The sequence below is a fragment of the Phocoena sinus genome, chromosome 4 (assembly GCF_008692025.1).
Source record: "Phocoena sinus isolate mPhoSin1 chromosome 4, mPhoSin1.pri, whole genome shotgun sequence".
NCBI lineage: Eukaryota > Metazoa > Chordata > Mammalia > Artiodactyla > Phocoenidae > Phocoena > Phocoena sinus.
This window is the reverse complement of record NC_045766.1, coordinates 72,720,829-72,747,900: the sequence shown is the minus strand read 5'-3', so window position 1 is coordinate 72,747,900 and position 27,072 is coordinate 72,720,829. Positions and strand designations below refer to the sequence as shown.

The 27,072-nt window shown below is 39.6% G+C and overlaps 1 protein-coding gene and 1 long non-coding RNA gene across 4 annotated transcripts; one reads left to right on the top strand and one right to left on the bottom strand.

Annotated features, from left to right (window-relative positions):
- Positions 1 to 515: 515 nt before the first annotated feature.
- Positions 516 to 21,709, bottom strand: TCTEX1D2 (Tctex1 domain containing 2). 3 transcript variants are annotated; one of them, XM_032631690.1, is made up of 6 exons: positions 21,488 to 21,639; positions 18,406 to 18,539; positions 12,285 to 12,354; positions 6,824 to 6,905; positions 3,730 to 3,793; positions 516 to 671 (listed from the first exon to the last, which is right to left on the bottom strand). In XM_032631690.1, the coding sequence occupies exons 1-5, from the start codon at positions 21,610 to 21,612 to the stop codon at positions 3,764 to 3,766; spliced, it is 441 nt and encodes a 146-aa protein (XP_032487581.1). In that variant the 5' UTR covers positions 21,613 to 21,639; the 3' UTR covers positions 516 to 671; positions 3,730 to 3,763. The 3 variants fall into 3 exon arrangements, with proteins under 3 accessions (XP_032487581.1, XP_032487582.1, XP_032487579.1); XM_032631691.1 differs by having other exon boundaries at positions 6,824 to 6,881; XM_032631688.1 differs by lacking the exon at positions 6,824 to 6,905 and having other exon boundaries at positions 21,488 to 21,709.
- Positions 21,710 to 21,712: 3 nt separating this feature from the next.
- Positions 21,713 to 24,565, top strand: LOC116753678. Its single transcript, XR_004349788.1, has 2 exons — positions 21,713 to 21,851; positions 22,457 to 24,565. It is a non-coding gene; the product is annotated as an uncharacterized LOC116753678 (long non-coding RNA).
- The last annotated feature ends 2,507 nt before the right edge of the window (positions 24,566 to 27,072 follow it).

Genomic DNA, 27,072 nt, shown 5'->3' with positions numbered 1-27,072 from the left:
TTTCCTTAAGCTCTTTTCCTATAATTGCTATAAGGTGATATTAATATTTCCTATATGGGATTCACTGTAGTTATGTTTGATTAATAATATATTATTTGATATTCCTCATTTCCAAAAAAATGTAGGATAAAAAACTTTATGCACAAATAAACTGATCTCAGTGTTATTTATAATAGTGAAAAATTAGAAATAATCAGTCCCTCAATAAGGACATGGCAAAAATAACCAATGGTGTATAACCTAATGGAATAAGTACAACTATTAAAGTATGCTAGTGAAAATTGCGATCAAATAAAATGGCAAAAAAATTGCACATGACATTATGAGAAGTGAAAAATCGGGTTACAAAATCATATACATGATTTTTTTAACCCTGCAAAAAAAAAAAAACAACAAAACACCACTGGTTATGTTTGAACAATTGAATTATGAATTTTCCCTACTTTTTTCTCTACCTTCCAAATGTAATAACATGTTATAAAGAAATCAAAACATTAAACTATAAGGCCTAAAACTCAACAAACTCCGTTGTCAAACTGCCAACTTTATTTTGTCAAGATATTTAACAATATAAAAAACTTCATATTTCTTCATGGTCATATCTTTTTCCAGCTTTCAAAGGTTCAATAGTAGAAACAGCCAAATGCCGCTACAACACAGAATAAACTGTCCTAAAAAAACAAACAAAACAGAAAGAAAACAAACACACAAATCCAGAATGTTAGTACTAATGAAGGAGGAAAGGCAGCACGGACGTGAAATTAACATCTCAGATCTTTGCCAATTTTCAATCATGAAGACTCTTTCCCTTCTTTAAGAAACAGGTTTTCCAGAGTATAATTATAAATTTGCTTGCCTCGGGGTAGCTACAAAATTGCTTGCTAAAAGGGTAGGATGAGTAAAGAATTATATTTTTTGAATGAGGAAATAAAATGCAAACTAATGTTCTTTATGTAACGTTTATTCATAAAACAAGTATTCCTGTTTTTCCTGATTTATCAAAGAAATAATATAATTAAAATGCTTTGAGTTTCTTGGAGTAAATGCATTACCCAACCCAAGGATATTATAGTTTCACAAATAACGAAAATACAGCACCTTGTCATAAATTCTGGATAAGGACAAATGATATCTGGTTGTTTGTTCTTAATTGATAAAATTCATTTGTCCATCTTTTTTTTTTTTTTTTTTCGGTACGTGGGCCTCTCACTGTTGTGGCCTCTCCCATTGTGGAGCACAGGCTCTGGACGCGCAGGCTCAGCAGCCATGGCTCATGGGCCCAGCCGCTCTGTGGCATGTGTGATCTTCCCAGACCAGGGCATGAACCTGTGTCCCCTGCATCGGCAGGCGGACTCTCAACCACTGCACCACCAGGGAAGCCCCCATTTGTCCAGCTTTTAACTCAGAATCTCAAAATGTGTTCCAGATCCTAGTTAAATTTGTTAAAACACTTTTTAGGTACTTATTACAGGAGTTCCACCTGCCTCAGCAACTCCTAACTCACCAACCTCACCTCCAGCCTGGCAATGATGGGAGAAAACATGAGTTCCACTACCCGATTATTAACCAAAAGCAAATTCCGTGGTTAGCCCAGTTCCCTGGCTTCTTGGAAGGAATTACTGTGAGCTGTGTTCTCAAACAGTGCTATCTGTGGTGAGGGACCTATTTTTTTGTTTGTTTTAATTGTCAATCCCTTATGAACTGATACTTTCATAAAATACAATAGAAATTAATAACTAAGAAAATGAAATGAAAAAAGAAACATACAAATATAACCAAAACTTATTAGATTCAATGAACATAAAATTACTTTGTCAAATTCCATGAGTGTTTCTAAACCCTTACACTTAATTTATGTACTTATCTTATTGAAGACCTATAACAAACAGTTCATAGACTGGCACTGGTCTGTGGACCCCACTTTGACTGGCACTGTTCTTACAATGCCACCCAGAGTTCTCCATCAGGACTGAGCCCTGGTTATCCACAGCAGTTATCAGCTCAATAGTATATGCTTTTCTCTCCCCTCTCTCATTTCCTCATATTCTATTGGTCCTTCCTGGGATCTTCTCCCAAATAAAGTACTTTAAGTCCTAAAAAATTAAGCCTAAATAAACACTCAACAAACTGAACTAAAGATACAGTAGACTAAGTCAGCAACCTAGATCAGGCTTTCAAAAATTATTTTTAGACAGCGCCCCAACTAATCCTGTATTCTAAAACCTGATCCTGATAATCTTTAAAGCAGCCACAACTACTGAAGCCTGCACGCCTAGAGCCCGTGCTCCGCAACAAGAGAAGCCACCGCAATGAGAGGCCCACGCACTGCAACGAAGAGTAGCCCCCTCTCACCGCAACTAGAGAAAGCCCGCGCACAGCAACGAAGACCCAATGCAGCCAAAAATACAATAAATAAATAAAAATATAAATAAATCTATTTTTTAAAAAATATATATATAGGCCACTACAGAAGCTGGCACATAATAGGAGCTCAGAATTATTTGTTGAATGAATGAACTGTATTATATAAGGACTCAGAGAAATATGCAGTTTTAACTCCAAAAAGCAGGAAAAACCACCACCTGAGCTTTATTTACCCTTCCCCTAGAAAGCTGATAAATGAAGATTTACATAGTACTTCCCACTGTTCAGCCTTCCATCCCTAGGGCAGTTGGGCATAAAATAAAACTTTGGTAGGACCATAGAATTTTAGAGCCAAAAGGTACCTTAAGATCATCTACACAAGCAGCTTCCATACCTGGCAGTGAGTATAATCATGTGGAGAACTTTTTAAAAATTCAGAGTCACTGATCCAACCCCTGGCTTGTTTGATCAGAATCTATTGAGCAGAGCCTTGGCATCCGTATTTTTAAAAAGTTCCTCAAATTATTCTTAGGCAGCCACAGCCAGTCTTTAGGAAAATCTAGTACAGCTTCCTAGTGTTACTGATACAACCACAGAAAAGTTCAATGACTTACCTGAAGTCATTTAATTAGAAAGTTACAGAGCTAGAAATGGAACCTCTCTCCTGATTCACCCAATCTAGTTCTTTTCTACTCTACTGTACTTTAATTCTGACTCTACTAATTCACAACCTGGGAGCATTTGGATAGAAGGTGGGAATATTTCTGGAAGCAAGTATAAAATAACAACATATGATTAAAATACGTGACACTCATGTCAATAACATACCAATGTTTAAATGAAACCTATTTTTAAAAATTCCTCTTTTGTTTAGTTTTGAGAAATAGCTTTAAGATAAAGTAATTAATTTTATTACTGAAAGAAGAATCACCTTTGCTCATGGAATCCCTGCCACCCAAATTTCTTTGCAGCTTAGCAAACTGCTATATGTCTATTAGCACCAAATAAATAATATGCGATTTCCACATTCAAACTTGTGAAGAGTTACATCATAAAGTATCCTTGCCTATAAGCAGCAGTCTATGTTTCTGCTTTAATAACACAAACGAACAGTAAAATCATCTTATCCAGAAGAAGTCTCAGACAAATGTCTAAAACTAAAGTGTCCTCAGGGACTTCCCTGGCGGTCCACTGCAGGAGGCACGGGTTCAATCACTGGTTGAGGAACTAAGATCCCACATGCGGTGTAGCACGGCCAAAAAAAATAAATAAAGTGTCCTCACATCTTAACAAATAGTAAGTGATTTGATTTGGAATGCCCACGTGACCCTGAGAAAGGAAAAAAAGGGTTCCAAATAGGCTTACATTCATGAAAACATCATGAGTACAGTTGTCAGCGTCAGCATCCCAGAAACAGCGAGTAGCCATGCTAAAACGTCAAAGAAGAGAGTATTAACAATATAACAAGGATCTGAACTATATATATCTGCCACGAGCAAAAGTTTTCCTTGATACATTCTTATACATCAGTGCTTCCAAACCTTTTCACAGAATGAGATGACATACAGAAAATCATATTTGTACAGCAGAGTATACTGGGTAAACTAGAAGGGACTGGAGTCATAGATAAGGCTGCTTGCAGCTGGAGGTGACCAGCCCAGGGGTCTAGCAGCCTCAGACTCTGATAGCTGCCCGATGGCCTAAGTCACTGGTAGTCTGGGTGGGAAGCTCTGTTATAGATTATTTCAGGTAAGATATCTATGTATGACTTTTAGAGGAAATAATACCTAAGACTTATGGCTAAAATGGGCTCAATTCCTGCATAATAATATGAGAAGGTAGGTCTAGAAAGGACCCAACAAATTATTTAGTCCAACCTGATCATTTTACAGAGTCACAGAAAAGAAAGGGGCAAACTCTGAACTAGAATTCAATCTTCTAACTAATTCTAAATGCAGTATTATCTCTAGAGGATGCTATACTAAGTTCTAAAATTAGCCATTCTCCTCTCCCCAGTTCTTGGATAAGAAAAAATGTCAGTAAAAATAAAAGCCTATTTAAAAGTGGAAACAACTTAAATACCCAGAAGCATTGGATTGGTAAACAAAATTAAGGAATTTCTTAGCAATGAAATTCTATGCAGCCATTAAAGGTATTTTTTACAAAAAAAAAAACTTTAAGAACATGAAAAGATGTTCACAATGTAATGTTAAGTTTAAAAAGTAATTTTAAATTTTTTTAATTAAATGTATGTATATGATTCATCATTAACATTTATTGAGCACTTTGTGCCCCACTGGTCTAAGAGCTTTACATGTATTAACTCAATCCTATGAGAAAGGCATTATTATTACATCCATTTAATAAACATGGAAACTGAGAGTCGGAGAAACTAAGTAAACTTGTCCAAGGTCATTTATATAGTAAGTGACAAAGCTTGGCTTTGAATCTAGGTGGTTCAGCCTCAAGTCTGTAGAGAAAGTTATATATACACCATGCTATATTGGTTTAATTTTAAAAGACTTTTTTTTTCAGTTTTACATAGAAGAGCTCCCCCCAGCCTAATATTTCACACATTCTTAAATCAAAAAAGTTCCACCTATTTCCAAACTGTAACAGTATGAAATAAAATTAATCTACTTAACTGATCAATCAACAAGTATTTATTTAGCAAGTACCATTTGTCCAGAAAGAATAAAATCCGGTTTGTCCTCAAACAATTCTCAGCTTAAATAGGTGAAAAAAAATTAATACACACCAAAAGAATAAGATAATGTATTGTTGGTGCTGATTTATAGGTTATTAGGATTAAAACGGATTATAATGTCTACCTAGATCAAGCCTTCAAGTCCAAGATGCACAATCGTTGAATTAAATCTGTAGAAGTGCTAAAGAATTTTAGAGAATTTAGAGAGGAGTAAAAGCCAAAGAAGTAGTGCTTAAGCTGAGCAGAACCAAGTGAAAGCATGAATATAAAAATGTGTTTAATAAGTATTTGTTGAGTATTATATACGAGCAAAGTGCTAGGTGCAAATGATACAAAGATGCATAAAACAAAGTCTTTGCTTTCAAATTGTGGTCTCTTTACACAATTTCCCAATAAAAGGAACCAGAGCTCCTCGGAGGAATGGCCAATTCTAGGGCCACGGCTGTAAACGTACAAGATTAAACCTGGGACACTTGGTCATATCAAAACCCTGCGCTATATCAAAAAGAATTTTATAGGGACTTCCCTCGTGGTGCAGTGGTTAAGACTCTGCACTCCCAATGCAGGGGGCCTGGGTTCGATCCCTGGTCAGGGAACTAGATCCCACATGCATGCTGCAACTAAGAGTTCGCACGCCACAACTAAGGAGGCCACCTGCCACGAATGAGACCCAGTGAACCAAATAAATAAATAAATTTTTTAAAAGAATGTTATATTTAAAAATATACATACACACATTTATGTATATATATATTTTTTACACATATGTGTATATATATTTATATTGATAAAGTTATGTCAAAAGACTTAGAAGAAATATGATGGAACACTTTGTAGCAGGCCAATGCTCCCACCAAGTCAATTAGAAAAACCGAATAAAATGAATCAGAGAGCTGCTGAAGCAAATTGGACTAGGGGAGCCAAAATTCCAGAGAAAGGTGAACCACATGAGGTAAGTTGATATTCTGCAGCAAAGTTCTCCCTGGGGCATTTGCCAGCTCTGGGCACAGAGCTAGAGGCTGAGAGCCTGGGCTTTGCCCAGGTACAGGACCAATTACTATGGGAAAAAGAAACCAGCAGGACTGCTGGCAGTCTTGCAGGGCCGGGGGGGATAAAATTGGAGGCTTGAGGGACCAAGATCTGTGTGAAAAAGGAGAGAGTAGAACTGAGCCGGTCACATAGTAGGTTTCCTCTCAAGACATGTGCTGAATTCTGAAACTGCATAAGCAGGAACCTAAAAAGCTATATGTGGTAGGCAAAATAATGGCCCCCCACCAAATATGTCTATGTCCTAAATCCCAGAACCTGTGAATATGTTATATTACATGGCAAAAATGGTTTTACAGATGTGTAACTAAGGATCTTCAGATGGGGAGATTATCCAGGTGGGCTCAATGTAATCACAAGGGTCCTTATAAAAGAAAGAGGGAGGCAGGAAGGTCAGAATCAAGAGATACCTGAAGATGCAATGCTGTTGGCTTTGAAGATGGAGGAAGGGTTTATGAGCTGAGGAATGCAGGTAGCCTCTAGAAGATGGAACAGGCAAGGGAATGGACTCTCCCCCAGAGCCTCCAGAAGGAATACAGTCCTGCCAACACCTTGATTTTAGCTCCACAAAACCCATTCTGAATTTATGATCTCCAGAACTGTAAAATAATATATTTTTGCTTTTTAAGGAAACTAATTCATTAAAAAAGAAGCCTCTGAAATGAAGGATAGTTTAATCCTGAGGAAAGGACTAAAAGTCAGTACCTGCTGAGGCTGGGGTTCCAATGAACACTCCAGGTTCTTCATTGAAAGATCTGAAGGGCTATGTTCAAGACAGAAGGGTGAGCTAAAGATAGAGAGAGACTTATCAAATCAGCAACCCAACCTCAACTCAGCTCAGTATCTGATTGGATTACGGTAAGTAGCCCATATTCTACCTGAATTACAAAGGAAAGGGTTAAACTTCTCTGGAGGAAAATAATATTATCTGGAAGTTTTACAGTTTTTTTTTTAAACACAATGTCCAGGACTCAAACTAGGCATGCCAAGAGACAGAGCCATATGAAAGATTAACAAGACAAAAAAATAATCAAAGGAAACAGACTCACATGTGACCCAGATACTAGCGTAAGCACTGTTATGACCAAAATGCAAAAAAGGAGGAGAGAGGGAGGATGGAGAACATAGATAAAAAATAAAGAATTTCACTATACAATTAGAATATACAAAAAACAATTTTTATGAAAAAAGAATTAAATGGGAATTCTAGACCTGAAAAATATAATAACAAATTAGGAATTCAGTTGGTGGGTTTAATAGCAGATTAGACACAATGAAAAGAGGATTAGTGAACTGAAGGACAGGTCAATAAAAAAATATCCAAACTGAAGCACAGAGAGAAAAAACAAAAATTCAGAAAAGAGCATCATAAATTACAGTAAAGAGATCTAAATACTTGTTATTGGAGTCCATAAAGGATAGCAGAGAGCAAATGAAGCACAGGTAATATTTTAAAAGATAATAGCCATATATATAGCACCCAGATCTTAGTTTCTAATGCATTCTGCCATACAATGAATCAAGGTTCCTTAGAGAAATGGCTGATTCTAGGGCTGGGGCAGGGAATGGATAAGGTGGGGCATCTTATAGTGCCAGTAAATGAGGTTGTGCTCAAAAAACCCACAATAGTAGGGTATGTGAAAGGAACCCAGGAGTCAGCTGAAAGAGCTCTCAATGGCCAAAGCTGGAACAATTTGAGCAACAAAATAAATAAAGTAGTACTGGATTATAATCCAAATTATAAAAATCCATAGTCCATACTGAAATAAATAAATGACTGAATAAATAAATAAATGAGAGAGAACAGACAAATCTCTTATGCTGAAAAATTCCAAGTAATTTATGTAGACACTCTGCCCTCAAGGAGGTGGAGCATAACTCCTTGCTCCTTAAGTGTGGGCTGCACACAGTGATTTCTTTGTAAAAAGTACAGAATGGAAAGGGGAAGAAAGAGTAACTTTATAGTGAAAAACCTGACAAACACTACTCAGGCAGGGATCAAGGTTAACATCAACAGTAATATGTAATGTTGACAGTATGTACCCTGAAATGAATGATATAATGAGAACAGCACTTTACCTCTGTGATCTTCCTCCCGAAAACCTATAATCCCAAACTAATCATGAGCAGACAAATCCCATTTGAGGCATATTCTACAAAATACCTAACCAGTACTTCTCAAAACTGTCAAGGTCATCAAAACCAAGGAATGTCTGAGAAACTGTCAGAGCCAAGAGAAGACTAAAGAGACATGACATGTGGTATCCTAGATAGGATCCTAGAACAGAAAAGGGACATTAGGCGAAAACTAAAGAAATCCAAATAAAGTATGAACTTTAGTTAATAATAATGCATCAATATTGGTTCATTAATTGTGACAAATGTACCATACTAATAGAAGATGTTAATAATAGAAGAAAATGGATGTGAAGTAGTTAAGAACTCTCTGTCCTATCTCTGCAACTTTTCTGTAAATCTAAACTATTCTAAAAGATTTATTTAAAAAAAAGAAACAAAGATAATGGTTAAGACTTTTCCCAATCTGATACAAAACAGATTCAAGAGCCCACAAATTCAAAATGCCCTGAGAACCCCAAGTAGAATAAGTACAAAGAAAACCATATATCTTCATAGTCAAAAGGCAATGAGAAAAACATGTTAAAGTGGCTAGGAAAAAAGACACATCACCTCCAAAGGAACAATAATAAGACTTAGAGCTGATTTCTCAACAGAACCAACTGAAATCAGAAGACAATGTAATCACATCTTTCAAGTACTGAAAATGGAAAGGCATATATGCTTTCCTTCTATCTCTTTCCCTTAAGGAATGTAAATAAATGTAGTATTGAGCCATCTTCAACCATGCAGATGAGGACACAGCAGAGCAAAACAGGAGGGCCTATATCCTTGACAGCAGGGAAGCACCTCACCAGGCTGGGATTCCTATCTGGTGTGTTTTGAGAAGAGAAATAAAGCGTCTGTGTTTTTTCAAAAACAAAACAAAACAAGGAATGAAGGAAGGGAAGGAAGGAAAGGGAAGGGAGGGGAGGGGAGGGGAAGAAGAAGCTACCAATGGCCAAAGATGGGACAATTTGAGCTTCAGTGAAGATACTAACTGCAATTGATTTAAACACATCACATATATTTAAAACCATGGGTTCATGGATAGAAAAAAAACTCATTGGTAACCTTGGGAGGATGCTAGGGAACCAATTCATTACTCTGAAAATAGGTAAATTTATCCCTCCTTTCCTATACAAACTGTATCTCATTGTAATGAAACAAATGAAAAAAAAAAAGTCATTCTTTTTTTTTTTTTTTTTTTTTGCGGTATGCGGGCCTCTCACTGCTGTGGCCTCTCCCGTTGCGGAGCACAGGCTCCGGACGCGCAGGCTCAGCGGCCATGGCTCACGGGCCCAGCCGCTCCACGGCATGTGGGATCTTCCTGGACCGGGGCACAAACCCGCGTCCCCTGCATCGTCAAGCGGACTCTCAACCACTGTGCCACCAGGAAAGCCCAAAAAAGTCATTCTTAATAGAAGAATTCCAGCTTATAAATAAAGAACAATGATAGAAGATCACTATCCTGTAACCTGTGATGAATAATGGATCTAGGACAGATGCTAAAATCATTAATGGTAAAGCTGATAGGGAACTTTATAATAGATGGATCTATCCAACAACATCTAAACTCCATGATCAATCTTAACAATAAATATAGGAAGAGCCAGACATTTTTGTGCCTCCTGATAAGATGGAATAGAATGTATACTAAACACCTATGTACTATTCTTGCCCAAAACTCGAACCTATCACTGATTAAGACTAGATCTGGGCTTCCCTGGTGGCACAGTGGTTGAGAGTCTGCCTGCCAATGCAGGGAACACGGGTTCGTGCCCCGGTCCCGGAAGATCCCACATGCCATGGAGCGGCTAGGCCCATGAGCCATGGCTGCTGAGCCTGCGCGTCTGGAGCCTGTGCTCCACAACAGGAGAGGCCACAACAGTGAGAGGCCCGCGTATCACAAAAAAAAAAAAAAAAAAAAGACTAGATCTAACTACTTATTTACAAGAAATACAGGAGCTAGAAGACGTACTAAACAATACCATGGGGATACAATCCTCAAATACCAGAATGTAGGAAACTCTACAAGACAAACAACCCAATTTCCTCAACAAATAAATGGCAAGGTTAAAAAAAAGGGGGGTGAGGGAGAAGAAGCAAAATGACAGACTAAAAGAAATTTAGGAGACGTATCAACCAAATGCAATGCATGGACTTTGTCTGTATCCTGACCTGAACAAACTAAAAAAAATACACATACACACGCACAAAAACACACATATACATACATGCACATGTATATATGAGACAACTGGGAATAATTAAAAGCTAACTGAATGTTTTATAATATTAAGGATTTTCAATATTTACATGTGATATTTTATTATGTTGAAAAGGGCCCTTATATTTTAGAGATATATACTGTTGTACTTACAGATTAAATGATATGATGACTAGAACTTGCTTCAAGATAATCTGGTGGGGTCAGGGAGAGTAGATGGAGGTATAAATGAAACAACATGGGTGTGTGTTAATAACCTTAAAGATAAGTAATAGACATATGGGAGTTCCTTAGTCCATGTACTTTTTCATATGCCTAAAATTTTAGATGATAAAAGTTTTAAAAGGAAGTGGGGAAGGCCTTATATGCCATGCTTTAGAGTTTAACCTGATCACATTGAACAAAGTCAGTCAGGACAAGTCTGAGGAGTTTATACTATACAGGATTTGAAATAAACTCTATAGAGTTTATGAAAAGGAGGTGAGGGTGTACTTCTGGGAGACTGGTCTGCTGTGTGAATTGCAGAGGAGAGAGATCAGAGTCTGGAAGTGCTGATAAGGGGCTGCTAAGCAACCCTGGCATCCAGGTTACAGTGCGTGCAATGAGAGAGAGTAATGGCTACATAAGATAAAAGAGAGTTCCACACTTTTAAGCCTGAGTCAATGGAATCTTGGTCATAAGGCAGGAGGCAGAGAAATGAAAATGAGAGGCTTATTTGAGGAGAGGAAGGGGAAAGAAATATGCAACTCTATTTGAACACGTTGACTCTGAGATGACAGAATAGTAAGGTATTTCTTAGTTTCTCTGTGGTGAAGAACTCTACTGAAGCCTTTTGACCGAATGGTAGAGGGCACCACAGTGAAGAGTACTGTGCGAGGAGTCAGAAGCCTGGGCTCTATTAGTGAGCCTGACGCCAGCCAGATCTAGAATTTTGGGCAAATCATGCTGAACCTCATAAGCGTCATCATAAAATAAGGGGACTGGACACCAGAAAGAATCTGCATTCTCCTCCCAAGCTAACATTCTATAGTGAAAATTCTCAGTGATAGTATCTACAAGGTATTTTTTTAATTCATCCAGCAAATATTTTCATACTTTCTTATAAAATACTGGACTAGGCACTGTTTACAAAGGGAAACAGGAGATTAACACTTGGGCACAGGAAAAGACAGGAAATACAGATTTCGAACTTGCCAATACAGGAATGATGGTTTGAGGTAATGAGAATGAATGAGCTCATTGAAAAAGCACACAGAAGAGCAGAAGAATAAGAACTGAGTCTTGAGGAAAGCTCACAGCTGGGGATGTAGGGGAGAAAGAGGAACCAGTTTAGGAGAGAATAATCAGTTAGAAAAACAGAAGAGAAACAAGTTACACGAGTGACATCAGGGCCAAAAAAACCAGAGTGAATTTTAAAAAACAGAAGCCCAGGCCAATAACAATAGCTATGAAAATTGTCACTCAGACAACTTTAAAGATATTAATTTAGGAGAATGGTAGGACCAAAAACCAGGCAACAAGGAATATGGGAGGAAACATATATACATAATCCTACACTCTCTTTGGGAGCATATATACATAAGCCCTGAAAGACGTACTAGCCTACAGATACTATGAGAAGTGAGTTACCCCATGGAGTTCACCCAGACTGTCAACCTCGCTGCTCAGTACCAGGATCTCTTCAGTTCACAGCTGCATTTTATTATACCGTCCATTCCTCTCACTCTTGCAAAGACACTATCTTACTGGATTGTCGAGAAGATGAACACCCAATAAGAAATATATAAAAATAAAAACAAGAAGGAAAAGCCAACTACTCACAATACACCTTCCCCTCTTTGTTCTCCAATCACTACTTGCACCACCATTTTATATCGGTCAAATCCCATTTCTGGAAAGAAAAAATAAGAAAGTTATCTATAAGCAAATATATGGTAAAATTACTTAACGAAGGCAAATTTGCCTAGAAATGAACATAAGCATTCAGTCTACAAGCCCTTACTGAGTATGATTATAAGCTTAGGAGTCAGACTTAAGGACAAATTCTAACCATAAGCTTAGTAAGTGTGTAACTTTAGACGGGTTATATAACGTTTTAGTTTAAATCTCCCTCAACTGTTAAATGGGAATATCACTACCTTCCTCCTGGCCGTGTTGTGAGGAAGTGGGTAGAGACAAGCTCCCTCCTGTCTCTACCCATTTCTCTTCCATAGTAGACTCTCAGTAGGTCTTAGCTTCCTTCCTTTCTCCCCTACTCTAAGTCAGGAAATGAGCTAGGCCCTCAAGATACAGAGATAAATAAGATGCTCTTCTTGCCTTAAAGAACTCGTAGTAGTTGGGAAGGCAAACATGGAAAATAAAATGAAAATGCAATGTAGTAATAATTCAAAGAGAGGCATGTATAAGGTACATTAGGAGCACAGAACTGGATGGCTCCTCCCTTTGACTGGGCAACAGGGAAAGGATGACCAGAAAAGACTTCTTGGAGGATGCGATAAGTGAGCTGAGTCCTGAAAGATGAGTGAAAATTTACCAGATGGACAATGTTTCTCCATTCTATGGAGGGGGACAGCATATGCAAAGACAAAGAGCATGGGATCTTTAGAAAACTGCAAGCTGTTCAGTAAGATAGAAAATAAACCATAAGATTCTGGAGAATACTGGTATGGCCTAGGACAACTCAGCTGCTTCCCCCAAAACTATACTGCTGAAACAGCAAAATCCTGAAAATTCTCCCCAACAACAAACCTGGGGGACAGAAAACTGAATAGGCATCTTTATCTTCCCTCCTTTCTGACCAAGGAATAGGGGAAACAGTGAAGAAGAAAAAAGTGAAACAGGCAAAGTTGAGACAGAGCCAACCCCTTTTTAAAAAAAAATAATCTTTCTCTTAATTTAGCTTAATTTATTTATATATAAATATATTTATTTTATTTATCTATTTTTGGCTGTGTTGGGTCTTCGTTGCTGTGCAGGGCATTTCTCTAGTTGTGGTGAGTGGGGGCTACTCTTTGTTGTGGTGTGCGGGTTTCTCATTGCGGTGGCTTCTCTTGTTGCAGAGCACGGGCTCTACGCGCGTGGGCTTCAGTAGTTGTGGCTCGCGGGCTCTAGAGCGCAGGATCAGTAGTTGTGGTGCACAGGCTTAGTTGCTCTGTGGCATGTGGGAACTTCCCAGACCAGGGCTCGAACCTGTGTCCCCTGCATTGGCAGGCAGATTCCTAACCACTGTACCACCAGGGAAGTCCCAGAGCCAACTCTTTTTGATGAAAGTAAAAGCTCCAGGATTATACAGTAAATTAGGCAAACAATCTGAACACTTATAGGAACCCTTCCATTGTGGGACATGAACCCTAATGCAGTATACTTAATAAAATCTCAGAAGGAGACAGAGCCCAAGTTATTTTTAAAAAACAGTGCGCACAGCTCAGCTGAGCTTCCTCCTTTCTCTACCCATTCCTCTTCCTCCTTTTCTCATACCCATGCTTTAGAAATGCGGCTAGAATATTAAATGCCCATCACTTAAAACACAGTTCTGAGGGAAAAATAAAATAGTCTTAGACACCATAAAACTCCTAGAAGACAGCATAGGCAAAACATTCTCTGACAAAAATCATACCAATGCTTTCTTAGGTCAGTCTCCCAAGGCAATAGAAATAAAAACAAAAATAAACAAATGGGAGCTAATCAAACTTACATGCTTTTGCATAGCAAAGGAAACCATAAAAAAAAAAAAAGAAACATACGGAATGGGAGAAAATATTTAAAAATGATGTGACAGACTAGGGCTTAATCTCCAAAATATACAAACAGCTCAGACAGCTCAACAACAAAAAAACAAACAACCCAATTGAAAAATGGGCAGAACACCTTAATACAGACAGACATACAGATGGCCAGTAGGCACATGAAAAGATGTTCAACGTCACTAATTATTAGAGAAATGCAAGTCAAAGCTACAATGGGGTACCACCTCACACCCATCAGAATGGCCATCATTAAAAAGTCTACAAATAACAAATGTTGGAGAGGGTGTGGAGAAAGGAGAACCCTCCTGCACTATTGGTGGGAATGTAAGTTGGTGCAGCCACTATGGAAAACAGTATGGAGGTTCCTCAGAAAACTAAAAATAGAATTACCATATGATCCAGCAACCCCACCCCTGGGAATATATCTGGACAAAACTATAATTCAAAAAGATACATGCACCCCATGTTCATAGCAGCACTGTTCACAATAGCCAAAACAGGGAAACAACCTAAACGTCCATCAACAGATGAATGTATAAAGAAGATGTGGTACATATATACAATGGAATACTACTCAGCCATAAAAAAGAATGAAATAATGCCATTTACAGCAACATGGATGCAACTAGAATTTATCATACTAAGTGAAGTAAGTCAGAAAGAGAAAGGGAAATACCATATAATATCACTTATACGTGGAATCTAAAATATGGCACAAATGAACCTATCTACAAAACAGAAAGAGACTCATAGACATAGAGGACAGACTTGTGGTTGCCAAGGGGGAGGGAGGGAGGGAGAGGGATGGACTGGGAATCTGGGGCTGGTAGATGCAAACTATTATATATAGAATGGGTAAACAACAAGGTCCTACTGTATAGCACAGGGAACTATATTCAATATCCTGTGATAAACCATAATGGAAAATAATATTAAAAAAAGTATGTCTCTATGTGTATAACTGAGTCACTTTGCTGTACTGCAGAGATTGCCACAACATTGCAAATCAATTACACTTCAATAAAAAATTAATAAAATAAAATAGTCTTAGATACAGTGGGAGGAGAGTAAAAAAAAAAAAATTCACCCACACCAAATCAGAACAAAATTAAAAGAAGCTGAATGGCAATATGCAAAGGTACAACAGCAAAAACAAACCAAAGAATAACAAGAAAAGAAACGTACTGCTTAAAAGACCAAAAAACTCAACCTAGGAGATAATATAAGTCAAGGAACAAAGAGAAATTCCTCACAACTGATTCATAATATAGAAAAACATAAGCCCGGGCTTCCCTGGTGGCGCAGTGGTTGAGAATCTGCCTGCCAATGCAGGGCACGCGGGTTCGAGCCCTGGTCTGGGAAGATCCCACATGCCGCTGAGCAACTAGGCCCGTGAGCCACAAGTACTGAGCCTGCGCGGCTGGAGCCTGTGCTCCGCAACAAGAGAGGCCATGATAGTGAGAGGCCCGCGCACCGCGATGAAGAGTGGCCCCCGCTCGCCGCAACTGGAGAAAGCCCTCGCACAGAAACAAAGACCCAATGCAGCCAAAAATAAAATATAAATAAATAAAAAAAAAAAAAAAAAAAAAAAGAGTAGCTCCTGCTCGCCACAACTAGAGGAAGCCTGCACGCAGCAGCAAAGACCCAACGCAGCCAAAAATAAAATATAAATAAATAAATTTATTAAAAAAAAAACATAAGCCCACAAATTCAGTAAAATAAGAACTCAATCAGATTACAAAACAACAGAAAGGTGAAAGGGGAGATTATAGGCCTAGGAAACAAACTGAATACTCACATGATATTAGTGCAGAGCTAATCAATTAAAAATGGCAAGAGAGGGGCTTCCCTGGTGGCGCAGTGGTTAAGAATCTGCCTGCCAAAGCAGGGGACATGGGTTCGAGACCTAGTCCTGAAAGTTCCCACATGCCACGGAGCACCTAAGCCCGTGCGCCACAATTACTGAGCCTGTGCTCTAGACCTCGCGAGCCACAACTACTGAAGCCCGCACGCCTAGAGCCCGTGCTCCGCAACAAGAGAAGCCACCACAATGAGAGGCCCATGCACCACAACGAAGAGTAGCCCCCTCTCACTGCAACTAGAGAAAAACCCACGCACAGCAACGAAGACCCAATGCAGCCAAAAAATAAATAAATAATTTTTTTTTTTAATGGCAAGAGACAAGACAGACACAAATGAAAACAAATACTGACAAGGTGATCACAAGTATATGTCAAAGAAAAAGGAAGAGATTACAGCAAAGATAATAGATGTGGAAGACAGAGATGATTCAACGCATCAATATTTGGTGTCCTAAGGTAGATAATCTAACAAATGGAACCGGAAATGTACTCAGAGATACAAGAAAATTTCCTTGATATGGAAAAAATAAAATCTGCAGATTAACAGACATAAAATGCTCAATACCAAGCCATACCCTAGAAAAACTACTGAGCATCAAGGTTAGGGACAGGATTCTTTCTGCAGAGAACGTCAGACTGGCCTCAGATTTCTCCACAGTAACATTCAATGCAAGAAGACAGTGAAGCAACATCCATAAAATTCTCAAAAAATAATTAACTCAAAATGTTATATTCATCCAAAATATATTCTCGTTTAAAGGCATTCTCAAACAGGAAAGAATCCAGGGAATACAGCATTTCTGAGCCCTTCCTGAAAAAACTTACAATAAAATCTCATCAGGTAAGAATTGAACCAGAAAAAAGAACTCAGCAACGGAAATACCATGGTGAAAGGACTAAATAGTGGGCAATCATTCCATTTAAATATAGAACGAATGCTGTAACACTATGGGAAACAGTCTATAGTATACCATTGTTTTTAAAGTATTTATCTGCATATATACATAGAAAAGAGGACTGGTATGATGGTCACGTAATATTAATGATTCTTCTTGGGTGGGGGCATTAGGAGTGATTTTTCTAATTTTAATTATTTTTCTACACTTTATTTTTTTATAACAAGCATGTATTTTTTTTTACAATAATTTAATAGTGAATTTCACTAAAAATCTGAAAACAAAAATGCTAATATACTAACAGTTAATTTGGATGATGGAAAGAGAATTGCTATTTTATTCTTAGTATTTTTCTATATTTTTTATTTCTAAAAATTAAAACATATTAATAAAAATACATCAAAGTGTTAAATAGTAACTACCATGGACAACAGACTTTTATATCATTAAAAAAACACTTTATGGGCTTCCCTGGTGGCGCAGTGGTTGAGAGTCTGCCTGCCGATGCAGGGGACACAGGGACACGGGTTTGTGCCCAGGTCCAGGAAGATCCCACATGCCCCGGAGCAGCTAGGCCCGTGAGCCACGGCCACTGAGCCTGTGCATCCGGAGCCTGTGCTCCGCAATGGGAGAAGCCACAACAGGGAGAGGCCCGCGTACCGCAAAAAAAAAAACAAACAGAAAAACACTTTATGTGTATTGTCCAGGTTTATTACAATGAAAATGTATTATGATTACAAAGACATTTCTTCCCTCCAAAAAAAATCTTTAAAAAAGAGTAAATAGGGAGTTCCCTGGTGGCCTGGGCTTTCACTGACGTGGCCCAGGTTCAATCCCTGGTTGGGGAACTGAGATCCCGCAAGCCACGTGGTGCAGCCAAAAAAATTAAATTAAATTAAAAATTTAAAGGGTAGATAGAAAGGACTTTTCAGATTGTATAACACTATTAACAAAAGAGACTGAGAGAGGTAGAGAGACAAAGAACAGGGAGGAAAAGCACAAGATCTGCTCTGCAGATGTAGAGTGAAGCAGAAGTGGAGTGCTGAGTAGGGCAAGTTGTTAAGGATTTGGCAGGAGAGATGCACTGAGGTCAGACTGTGAGGGTACTGATGGGAGGCTGAGGACTTGATATCTTGGTAGAAAAAACAACCAAAAGTTATGGGGGAAAGAAGCCCCTGTATTTTCTGGTCTTTCTGCATACTGGGAATTCTTGGATAGTAGTTCGGTACAACTAGGTATTTCACACCTTTGCCCTTTCCCACCATCTACAAAAACCTACATGAGTAAAAGTTACCAAATACTTGAGATGACTAGACAGTGAAGAAAAATGTGTGTTTAATAGAATCCACAGTTATGTCACTTATTTAAAAATAAAGGAGGCAAATGAGTAAAATTGGATGTTTGAAGGGAACAAGTCATTTCCAATTACCACCATTACCTTTTAATTTATCTTTAATATTTTCTGATAAACGTTTTGTGAGCTGAGGCATTTCTTCTGGAGAGTATTCAGCATTTGCCAGTTCCTCCTTGAGCACAGCATGGATACAGTCTCTAACCACAGAGGGTCTGAACCTAAATGAAACAGTTTGAAACATCCAGTTGGTAATTCCAAAACCCTAATTTACCTTCGCAGCTTAACTTCTCCCAGTTTTTTGTCATGACAACCATTTATTCCATCTTTTTCATATTTTTATCATAAAAGTAATAAAAACAAATTAAGAAAACAAGTCATAGTGCAAACCTGTATCTCCAGCCTCTCCCTTGAACTTCAGACCACATATTCCCACCCATATTCCATCCAGATGTCTAGTAGGCAACTTAAGTTTAATACATCCAACACTGAGCTTCTGATCATCTCCTCTCCCCAAAACAAGGTCCTCACCTCAGTCAATGGTAACTCCATTCTTCCAACTGCTCAAGCCAAAAACCCTGGTGTCAGTTTGGTTGTCTTTCTCTCTCACAGCCCTCATCCCATTCATGAGCAAATCTTATCAGTTCTACCTTCAAAATAATCTAAAATTCAATCACACTCACCACCCACCACCACCTTGCTCCAAGCTACCACTACTTCTCTCCTGGATTACAATGGCCTCCTAACAAGTCTCTCTGTCTCTGCCTTTGTCCCTAAATCCTGTTCTCAACATAGCAACTAGACTGGTGCTATTAAATACGTGTCAGATCATGACACTCCTCCGTTCAAAATACCCCAAATATTTCCCACCTCACTCAGAGTAAAAGCAACATTCTGTTACTTGCAAGGTCCCATATGATCTACCCTACCAAACTCGTTGACTTTGTTTTCTACTACTTTGCCCCTAGTTCTCTCCACTCAGGCCACACTGGCCTTCCCTATGTTCTTTGACCACACCAGGCATGGAAACCTCAGTGCTTCTGCAGTTGCTGTTAACCTCTGCCTGAAATTCAATTCCTCTCCTTATATGCATAGCTCCTTCCTTTCTTTCAAGTCTTTATTTAAAAGTCACTTTCCCTAGCCACCCTCTCTAAAACTTCAAACCATCCTCCTACCACTTTATATCTCCCTTCCCGGTACTTATTACTATCTGATACACTATATGGTTCACTTAGGCATTTATCTTGTTTGTTGTCCTTCTACCCAGCTAGAACACAAGCTCCAAAGAGCAGAGATTTTTATCTGTTTTGTTCACTGTTATATCCCCATTGCTAGAACACTATCCAGCACATAGTAGACAATATTTTTTGAAGAAATTAATTACTGAATAAATGAAGACAGAGAAAAAATTCTCCCCTCATTTCACCACCCTAACAATACTATTAGCATTTTAGTTGTATTTATTACATATTACAACACTAGGTTTCTTTATCTGGGCTATATATATTTAATATTTATTTATTTAATTTGGCTGTGCGGGGTCTTAGTTGTGGCACATGGGATCTTTGTTGCTGCATACGGGATCTTTAGTTGTGGCATGCGGGATCTAGTTCCCTGACCAGGGATGGAACCCGGGCGCCCTGAATTTGGAGCGCAGAGTCTTAACTGCTGGATCACCAGGGAAGCCCCTGGGCTGTATATTCTATCAGTTGATTTGTCTATCATGTGCCAAGTTACCAGAATGTTTTAAGTTTTGTGTTTATAATGTGGTTTGGTAGTACTAGCGGCCCCTTATTTCTTTTTTTTTTTTTTCGGTACGCGGGCCTCTCACTGTTGTGGCCTCTCCCGTTGTGGAGCACAGGCTCCGGACGCGCAGGCTCAGCGGCCATGGCTCATGGGCCCAGCCGCTCCACGGCATGTGGGATCTTCCTGGACCGGGGCACGAACCCGTGTCCCCTGCATCGGCAGGCGGACTCTCAACCACTGCGCCACCAGGGGAGGCCCCTTATTTCTTTTTAACAGTATTCTCTTTAGTCTCTTGCTTGCTTATTCTCACAGGCGAACTTTAGAATCATGGACAAATTTCTAGGATTTGATCTGTTCAAAATGTGGTCTTCCTATTAACAAACATACTATATCTGGCTCTTCCCTTAAGCCTTTTCCACTCTCAGTAAAATGCTAAAAGTTTTCTTCAAACGAGTCACAAATAATCTCATAGAGCTATTCCTACATAACATATATTTGTTGTTAATCTTGTTCTGTTTTACAACAGAAATACAGGTGAATGGCATTCTATGTATTTAGAATCTTTTACCAAGATAACTGAACATATTTTTTTAATGTCCCTTCCACCCACCATAAAACTGCTACATGAATTTTTTTATCACATTATAACTAAAGTTCCTGGGTTCTAGTATTTGCCAAGCATTTGATTCAGGAATCTAGTTTCAAAAAACAGTAAAAGGGCTTAGGAAAGTCATTTTTTTTAATTATTTTTTTTAATCTTGTGAAAATGAAGTTAGTGATGGATCCTACAGCCCTAACTGACTGTCCTCTGCAGGAGACGTTGTGCCTTAATTCTGGGAAGGTATTAGGGTGGCAGGCCAAAAGCCTCCAGATATTACTTAGGTAAGACTGTACACATACAGGTCTCGCGCCCTGAAGAAGAGTAAGCGCTTTCCGGCACACGTATGCACACAGTAACCCTCGAAACAGGGCTGAATGGCATTCGATGCAAGCCGCTTGTTTTCTGCCATGCAACTATCTCAATTCCTCTGTGCCCACATTCTGGATCTCCTAGAGTCAACCATCCATACTGTGCTTGTCTAAGGGACAACCTCCCGGCGCGTTAACCCTGAAACCGCAGGTCTGGTCCTCTGCTGCCCCCTGCAGCTGGGAGCCCAAGGAGAACAGCGCCCCACCCTCTCCCGCCCAGCCCCTCCTTCCCCGGTCCTGTCCCTTCCTCCATCGCCTGTTCCCCCGCAAAACCCGGCCTCCTCTCCGGCCCGCCCCTCTGTCCCTAGCCCCGCCCCTCTCTCCCGCCCCGCCCCGCCCCACCCCGCCCGTCACCCGCGGGTTCCTTTGGGACGCCCCGGCTATCAGGTAAGCTCTGCCTGCAGGAAGCATTAGTCACGCAGGTCGGCCACGCCACAACGCGTCTGCTACCCGCCTTTGCTGGAAAATGGGCCGCAGGATATAGGTATTCTCCGACTCCCCAGCGTTCTTCTCAGTCTCAGGCAACCCTTCGACCGCAGAGAAGGACGTGGGCATTGAGAAGGATGCGGCGACCGACATGGCCTAAGCTTCTTGGCCCCGTATTTCTCCCGAAGGCGGCTTAGCTCGCGGCGCCACGGAGCTGGGAAATGGTCGCCAGGGCGACAGCGCCGCCTTTGACCCTATGTGCGGCGGCTGCGCGCTCTGCGCTGTGCGACCCGCCCTTCTTGTCGTGCTCGCACTGCCCTACCCGCGCCTGCGCGCCGGATGCTGGACCAGAACCGGCGGAGCTGCAGTGACCATAACTTCGGCAAAGACTGGTTTGTTTCTGTTCCGTTTACAAAGCACTTAAACACGCATCAGCTATTATTAACCGCTCTGCAATCTTAGAAAGTGACACAGAACCTGGGGCCCATAGAGGCCCAAGGATACACAGCTAGTAAGCAGCCGGTGAAACTGAACTGGACCCTGGGGTGAGGGGTGGGGGGCGGTCCAGTGACAGATCCTGTGAACTTGGCTTCTTGCTTGTGAAAAAAGCTTTAGTCTCCTAGGTCTTTCCGAGTTCTAAAGAAAAGACTCTAGCAGTTAATGTTTCGAAAAATGGAAAATCAGTCAAGCAAGAAAAGTAATAATAATAGGTCAGCCATAAAAAGAGTTACAGGATTCCTATCTTCTGCTTGAGGGATATAGGTAACCTTCTGATGCACATTCTTTTTTTTTTGATGGTTGTACAACATTATGATTGTATTTATACCCTTGAACTGTACACTTAAAAGTGGTTAACATGAAAAATTTTGTTACGTGTATTTTACCACAAATAAAATTGGGGGGAAAAGTACCTAAGGTGATTGATAACCTTTGACTCCAGCTAAGAAAACATTGCCCTCATCCACTGCTGATGCACATTCTTAAATTGTTTTCACAGAAACCAGGACCCCCACCAGATGGAAACTGCTGACTGCAAATGCTAGACCATAGACTGGCTGGAGCCAGAGATTCGATGATTGAGATTCCTGAAACTTCACCCATACCTCACCACTAACCAATCAGAAGAATGTCCAGGAGCTGATCACACACCCTGGGACCCTCACCCCTAATATTGCACTGAAAGCCATTGGGGAATATGAGTCTTTTGAACACTAGCTCCCCATCCTCCTTGTTTGTCACCCTGCAATAAACGCTGTACTTTCCTTCACCACAACCCAGCATCAGCAGATTAGCATTCTGCAATATTGGCAGAATCGAGCAGTTGCAAAAAGAGACCATATGGCTCTCAAAGTCTGAAATATTCTTTGGCCAGGCAAAACTATAAAAAAAAAAAAGATAACTAAGTGAAAAAATATATAATCTGGGCCTTTACAGAAAAAGTTTGTAGTGTACTGATTTAATCCATAACTGCCAACCTGCAGTTCCCCCAGCCTCACCACACTCCTGCTCCAGGGCAAAAGTCAGGAAGGAGCAAACTTAGGATGCATTTCCTGCTTATGAGCACCAGTCCTGGTCCTATTTTAGAAAGCTGTATTATCCTGCCAGCTTCAAAAACGAAGAAGAAATTCCCCCAATATGCATCCTGAACAAAGATCCCAGAACAGGAGAGAGGGAGGTGCTCTGCTTTCCACATTCCACAATGAAGGAGCTGTGGCATCACAGTTCTCCACCCACAGCATCCTGTATCTCCCCTTTTGAGCTTCTATTTCCTCTGCTGGAAAAACGCTCCCTTCCCTCTTTACTGGGCTAACCATTTCAAGAATCAGTTCAGACATGACTGATGCCTTCCTTCATCTCTCACAGATCCTCTCCTTAGAGGTTCCTGGTTCCTTCAAGCTCTCATTACATCCTGGCTTGACCTCTAACATGGTCCCTACCATATGACATTCAAATTATTAGTAGATGAGTTTCCCTAACATGACCATGAGCTCTTCAAGGACAGAGCAGGGCCCAAGGGCAAGGACCATGTCTCAGTCATTTTTGAATTCACAGCATGCATGGCAGTGCTGAGCACACAGTGGGCACTCAGTATATACCACTTATTGAACGGCACTGAACACTGGTGGATTAGTCAGCTCAGGCTGCCGTAACAAAATACCACAGACTGGCTGCTGGCTGCTGTGTGGCTTAAACAATGGAAATTTATTTTCTGGAGGCTAGAAATCCAAGATCGAGGTGCCAACAAGGTTGGTTTCTACTGAGGCCTCTCTCCTTGGCTTGCAGATGGCTACCTTCTGGCTGTGTCTTCACATGGCCTTTTCCTCTGGGCTCTCATGGAGAGACAGATCTGGTATATCATCCACTTTCTTTTTCCCCACATCTCTTTAGCATATACTAAATTCTCACAAATATTTATTTCTATCTCTGAGCTCCCTAGTCTGATGCATAAATTTGTCCATTTAATGTACTGCACTGTTTGAATTATTGTAGTTTTATATTAGGTTTTAATATCTAGTAGAGTTAGTCCCACCTCACTGCCTTCTTCAGAAGTTTCCTGGCTGTCCAAGCTTGTTCATTTTTCATGTGAACTTTAAAACCAGCTTATTCCATATCCTCTTCCACCAAATCTTGGTGATTTTATTCATCATGTTAAATTTGTAGATTAGTTTAAGGGCATTTATATCTTATGATCCAAGTTCATGGCATGCCTTTATATTTGTTCAAGTTTATTTTTTATCCTTTAGTAATATTTTAGTTTTCTTCAATAAGTATTTCACATTCTTGTTTTGTTGGTAACTAGGTTTTTTCTTTTTTTCCTTTTTTGTTTCTAATATAAATGGGAGTTCCCCATCTGCATACCTGTTAACTGCTTGTTGTTTGTATACATGAAGATTTTTGATTCTGTATATTTATTTTGTACCCAGACATTGTATGAAATTCTCTTATTGTTTGTAATATAATTTATTTGGGTACTCTAGATGTGTAATCATATTGTCTGAATATAATGGTAACTTTACCTTCTTTCCTATTTTATATCTGTTAATTTCCTTTTGAATACTTACTTGGGCTAATACCTCAAGAATAATATTAAATGATAGTGACAATAGTGAGTGTCATCATCTTATTTGCAACCTTAATGAGATTGTTTCTAGTATTCCTTCATTAAGCATGATGCTGACTTTTGAGTTGAGATAGATATGTTGTATTATGATAAGGAAGGACCTGTCTTTTCTCATTTTCTTAAAGAGTTTTATTAAGAATATATGTTGAATTTTATCAAATGCCTTTTCAGCATTTATGAAGAAAATCATTAGGATTTTTTCCTCCTTAAATCTATTAATATAGGTGAATAAACTTTCTGAAACTTAATCATGCTTTTATGCTGGAAATACACTCTACAATGTCATTTTTTTAGGTATAATTGACATATAACATTAGATTTGTTTCAGGTGTACAATATAATGATTTGATTTTTGTATATATTGCAAAATGATCACCACAGTAAGTCTCATTAACATCTGGCACCATACATTAGTTACAAAAAAATTTTTTTTCTTGTAGTAAGGACTTTTAAGATTTATTCTCTTAGCAACTTTTAAATATGCAATGCAGTACTATTAACTATAGTCACCTTGTTGTACATTATATCCCCATGACTTAACTATTTTTTAAGTAGAAGTTTGTACGTTTGACTCCCTTCACCCATTTCCCTCACTCCCCAGCCCCAGCTCTGGCAACCACTAGTCTGTCACTGTATCTGTGAACTTGGTTTTGTTGCTATTGTTGTTGCTTTAAATTCCATATGTAAGTGATATCATATGGTATTTGGCTTTCTCTGACTTATTTCACTTAGCGTAATACCCTCTAGGTCCATCCATGTTGTCACAAATGGCAAGATTTCATTTTTCCTATGGCTGAAGAGTATTCCATTGTGTGTGTGAGTGTGTGTGTGTGTGTGTGTGTGTGTGTACCATATCTTCTTTATCCATTAATCCATTGGTGGACACTTGGGTTGTTTCCATGTCTTGGTTATTGAAAATAATGCTACAGTGAACATGAGGGTGCAGATATCTTTTTGAACTAGTGTTTTTGTTTGCGTCAAATAAATACCCAGAAGTAGAATTGCTGGATCATATGGTAGTTCTTTTTTAATTTTTAGAGGAACCTCCATACTGCTTGCCATGCTGGTTGCACCAGTTTACCAGAACCCACCAACAGTGCACAAGGGTTCCTTTTTCTCCATATCCTCATCAACATTTGTTATTTCTTTCCTTTTTGATAATAGCCATTCTAACAAGTATAAGGTGATATCTCATTATGGTTTGGAGTTGCATTTCCCTGATGATTAGTGATATTAAGCATCTTTTCATGTACTTGTTGTCTCATCCTCTTCTCATAAGGATGCCAGTCTTATTCGATTATTGTCCCACTCTTATGACCCCATCTAACCTAAATTAGCTACTTAAAGGTCCTATCTCCAAAGTCACGTTGAGGGCTAGAGCTTCAAACTATGAATTTTGGGAGCACATAATTCAGTCCATTAAGCTAGTGAACTTAAATTTAGAAAGTAGGGGGTCAGGTATTGACTTTACCTGAACCTAACTGACTGCTTTTGGGCAGCAAGTCCATTATCCTCTAGGAGCCTCAACTTCATCTGTAACATGCGGCCAATTTTATGGGGCTTTTGAGAGGCTGAAATGAGATCATGGCTGGAGGACATTTTATGGACTATAAGTTCCTACACAATAATAATGATAATTATTTCTTCTAATATATCATCTTGCAATTTACAATGTGATTTTTTAAAAAATTAATTTATTTATTTGGCTGCATCAGGTCTTGTTGCGGCACGCGGGATCTTTTTGTTGCAGTGCACCGGCTCTTTGTTGCAGCGCGCGGGCTTCTCTAGTTGTGGTGCGTGGGCTCCAGAGTGCGAGGGGTCAGTAGTTGCAGTACGCAGGCTCTCTAGTTGTGGTGCACAGGTTCTAGAGAGAGCGGGCTTAGTTGCTCCACGGTGTGTAGGATCTTAGTTCCCTGACCAGGGATCAAACCCTTGTCCCCTGCATTAGAAGGCAGATTCTTAACCACTGGAAGTCCCTACAATGTGATTTAAAATGCATTGTATCATTCAACATACATGCAAGGAATTATTATTGTTATTATTACTACATGACTACCTAAAAGAGAAATTTGTTTATAATTCATACCCACTCTTGCAGAAAAGATTCAAGGCAGCTCATGATGAAAACACTCATGTTTAAGAGGGAATTACCGGGACTTCCTTGGTGGCGCATTGGTTAAGAAACTGCCTGCCAATGCAGGGGACACGGGTTCGAGCCCTGGTCCAGGAAGATCCCACATGCCTCGCGACAGCTAAGCCCATGTGCCACAACTACTGAGCCTGCGCTCTAGAGCCCGCGAGCCACAACTACTGAAAGCCCGTGCGCCTAGAGCCCATGCTCCACACCAAGAGAAGCCACCGCAGTGAGAAGTCCGCGCACCACAATGAAGAGTAGCCCCCACTCGCCACAACTAGTGAAAGCCCGCGCAGCAATGAAGACCCAACTCAGCCAAAAACAAATTAATTAATTAATTAATTTTTTAAAAAGAGGG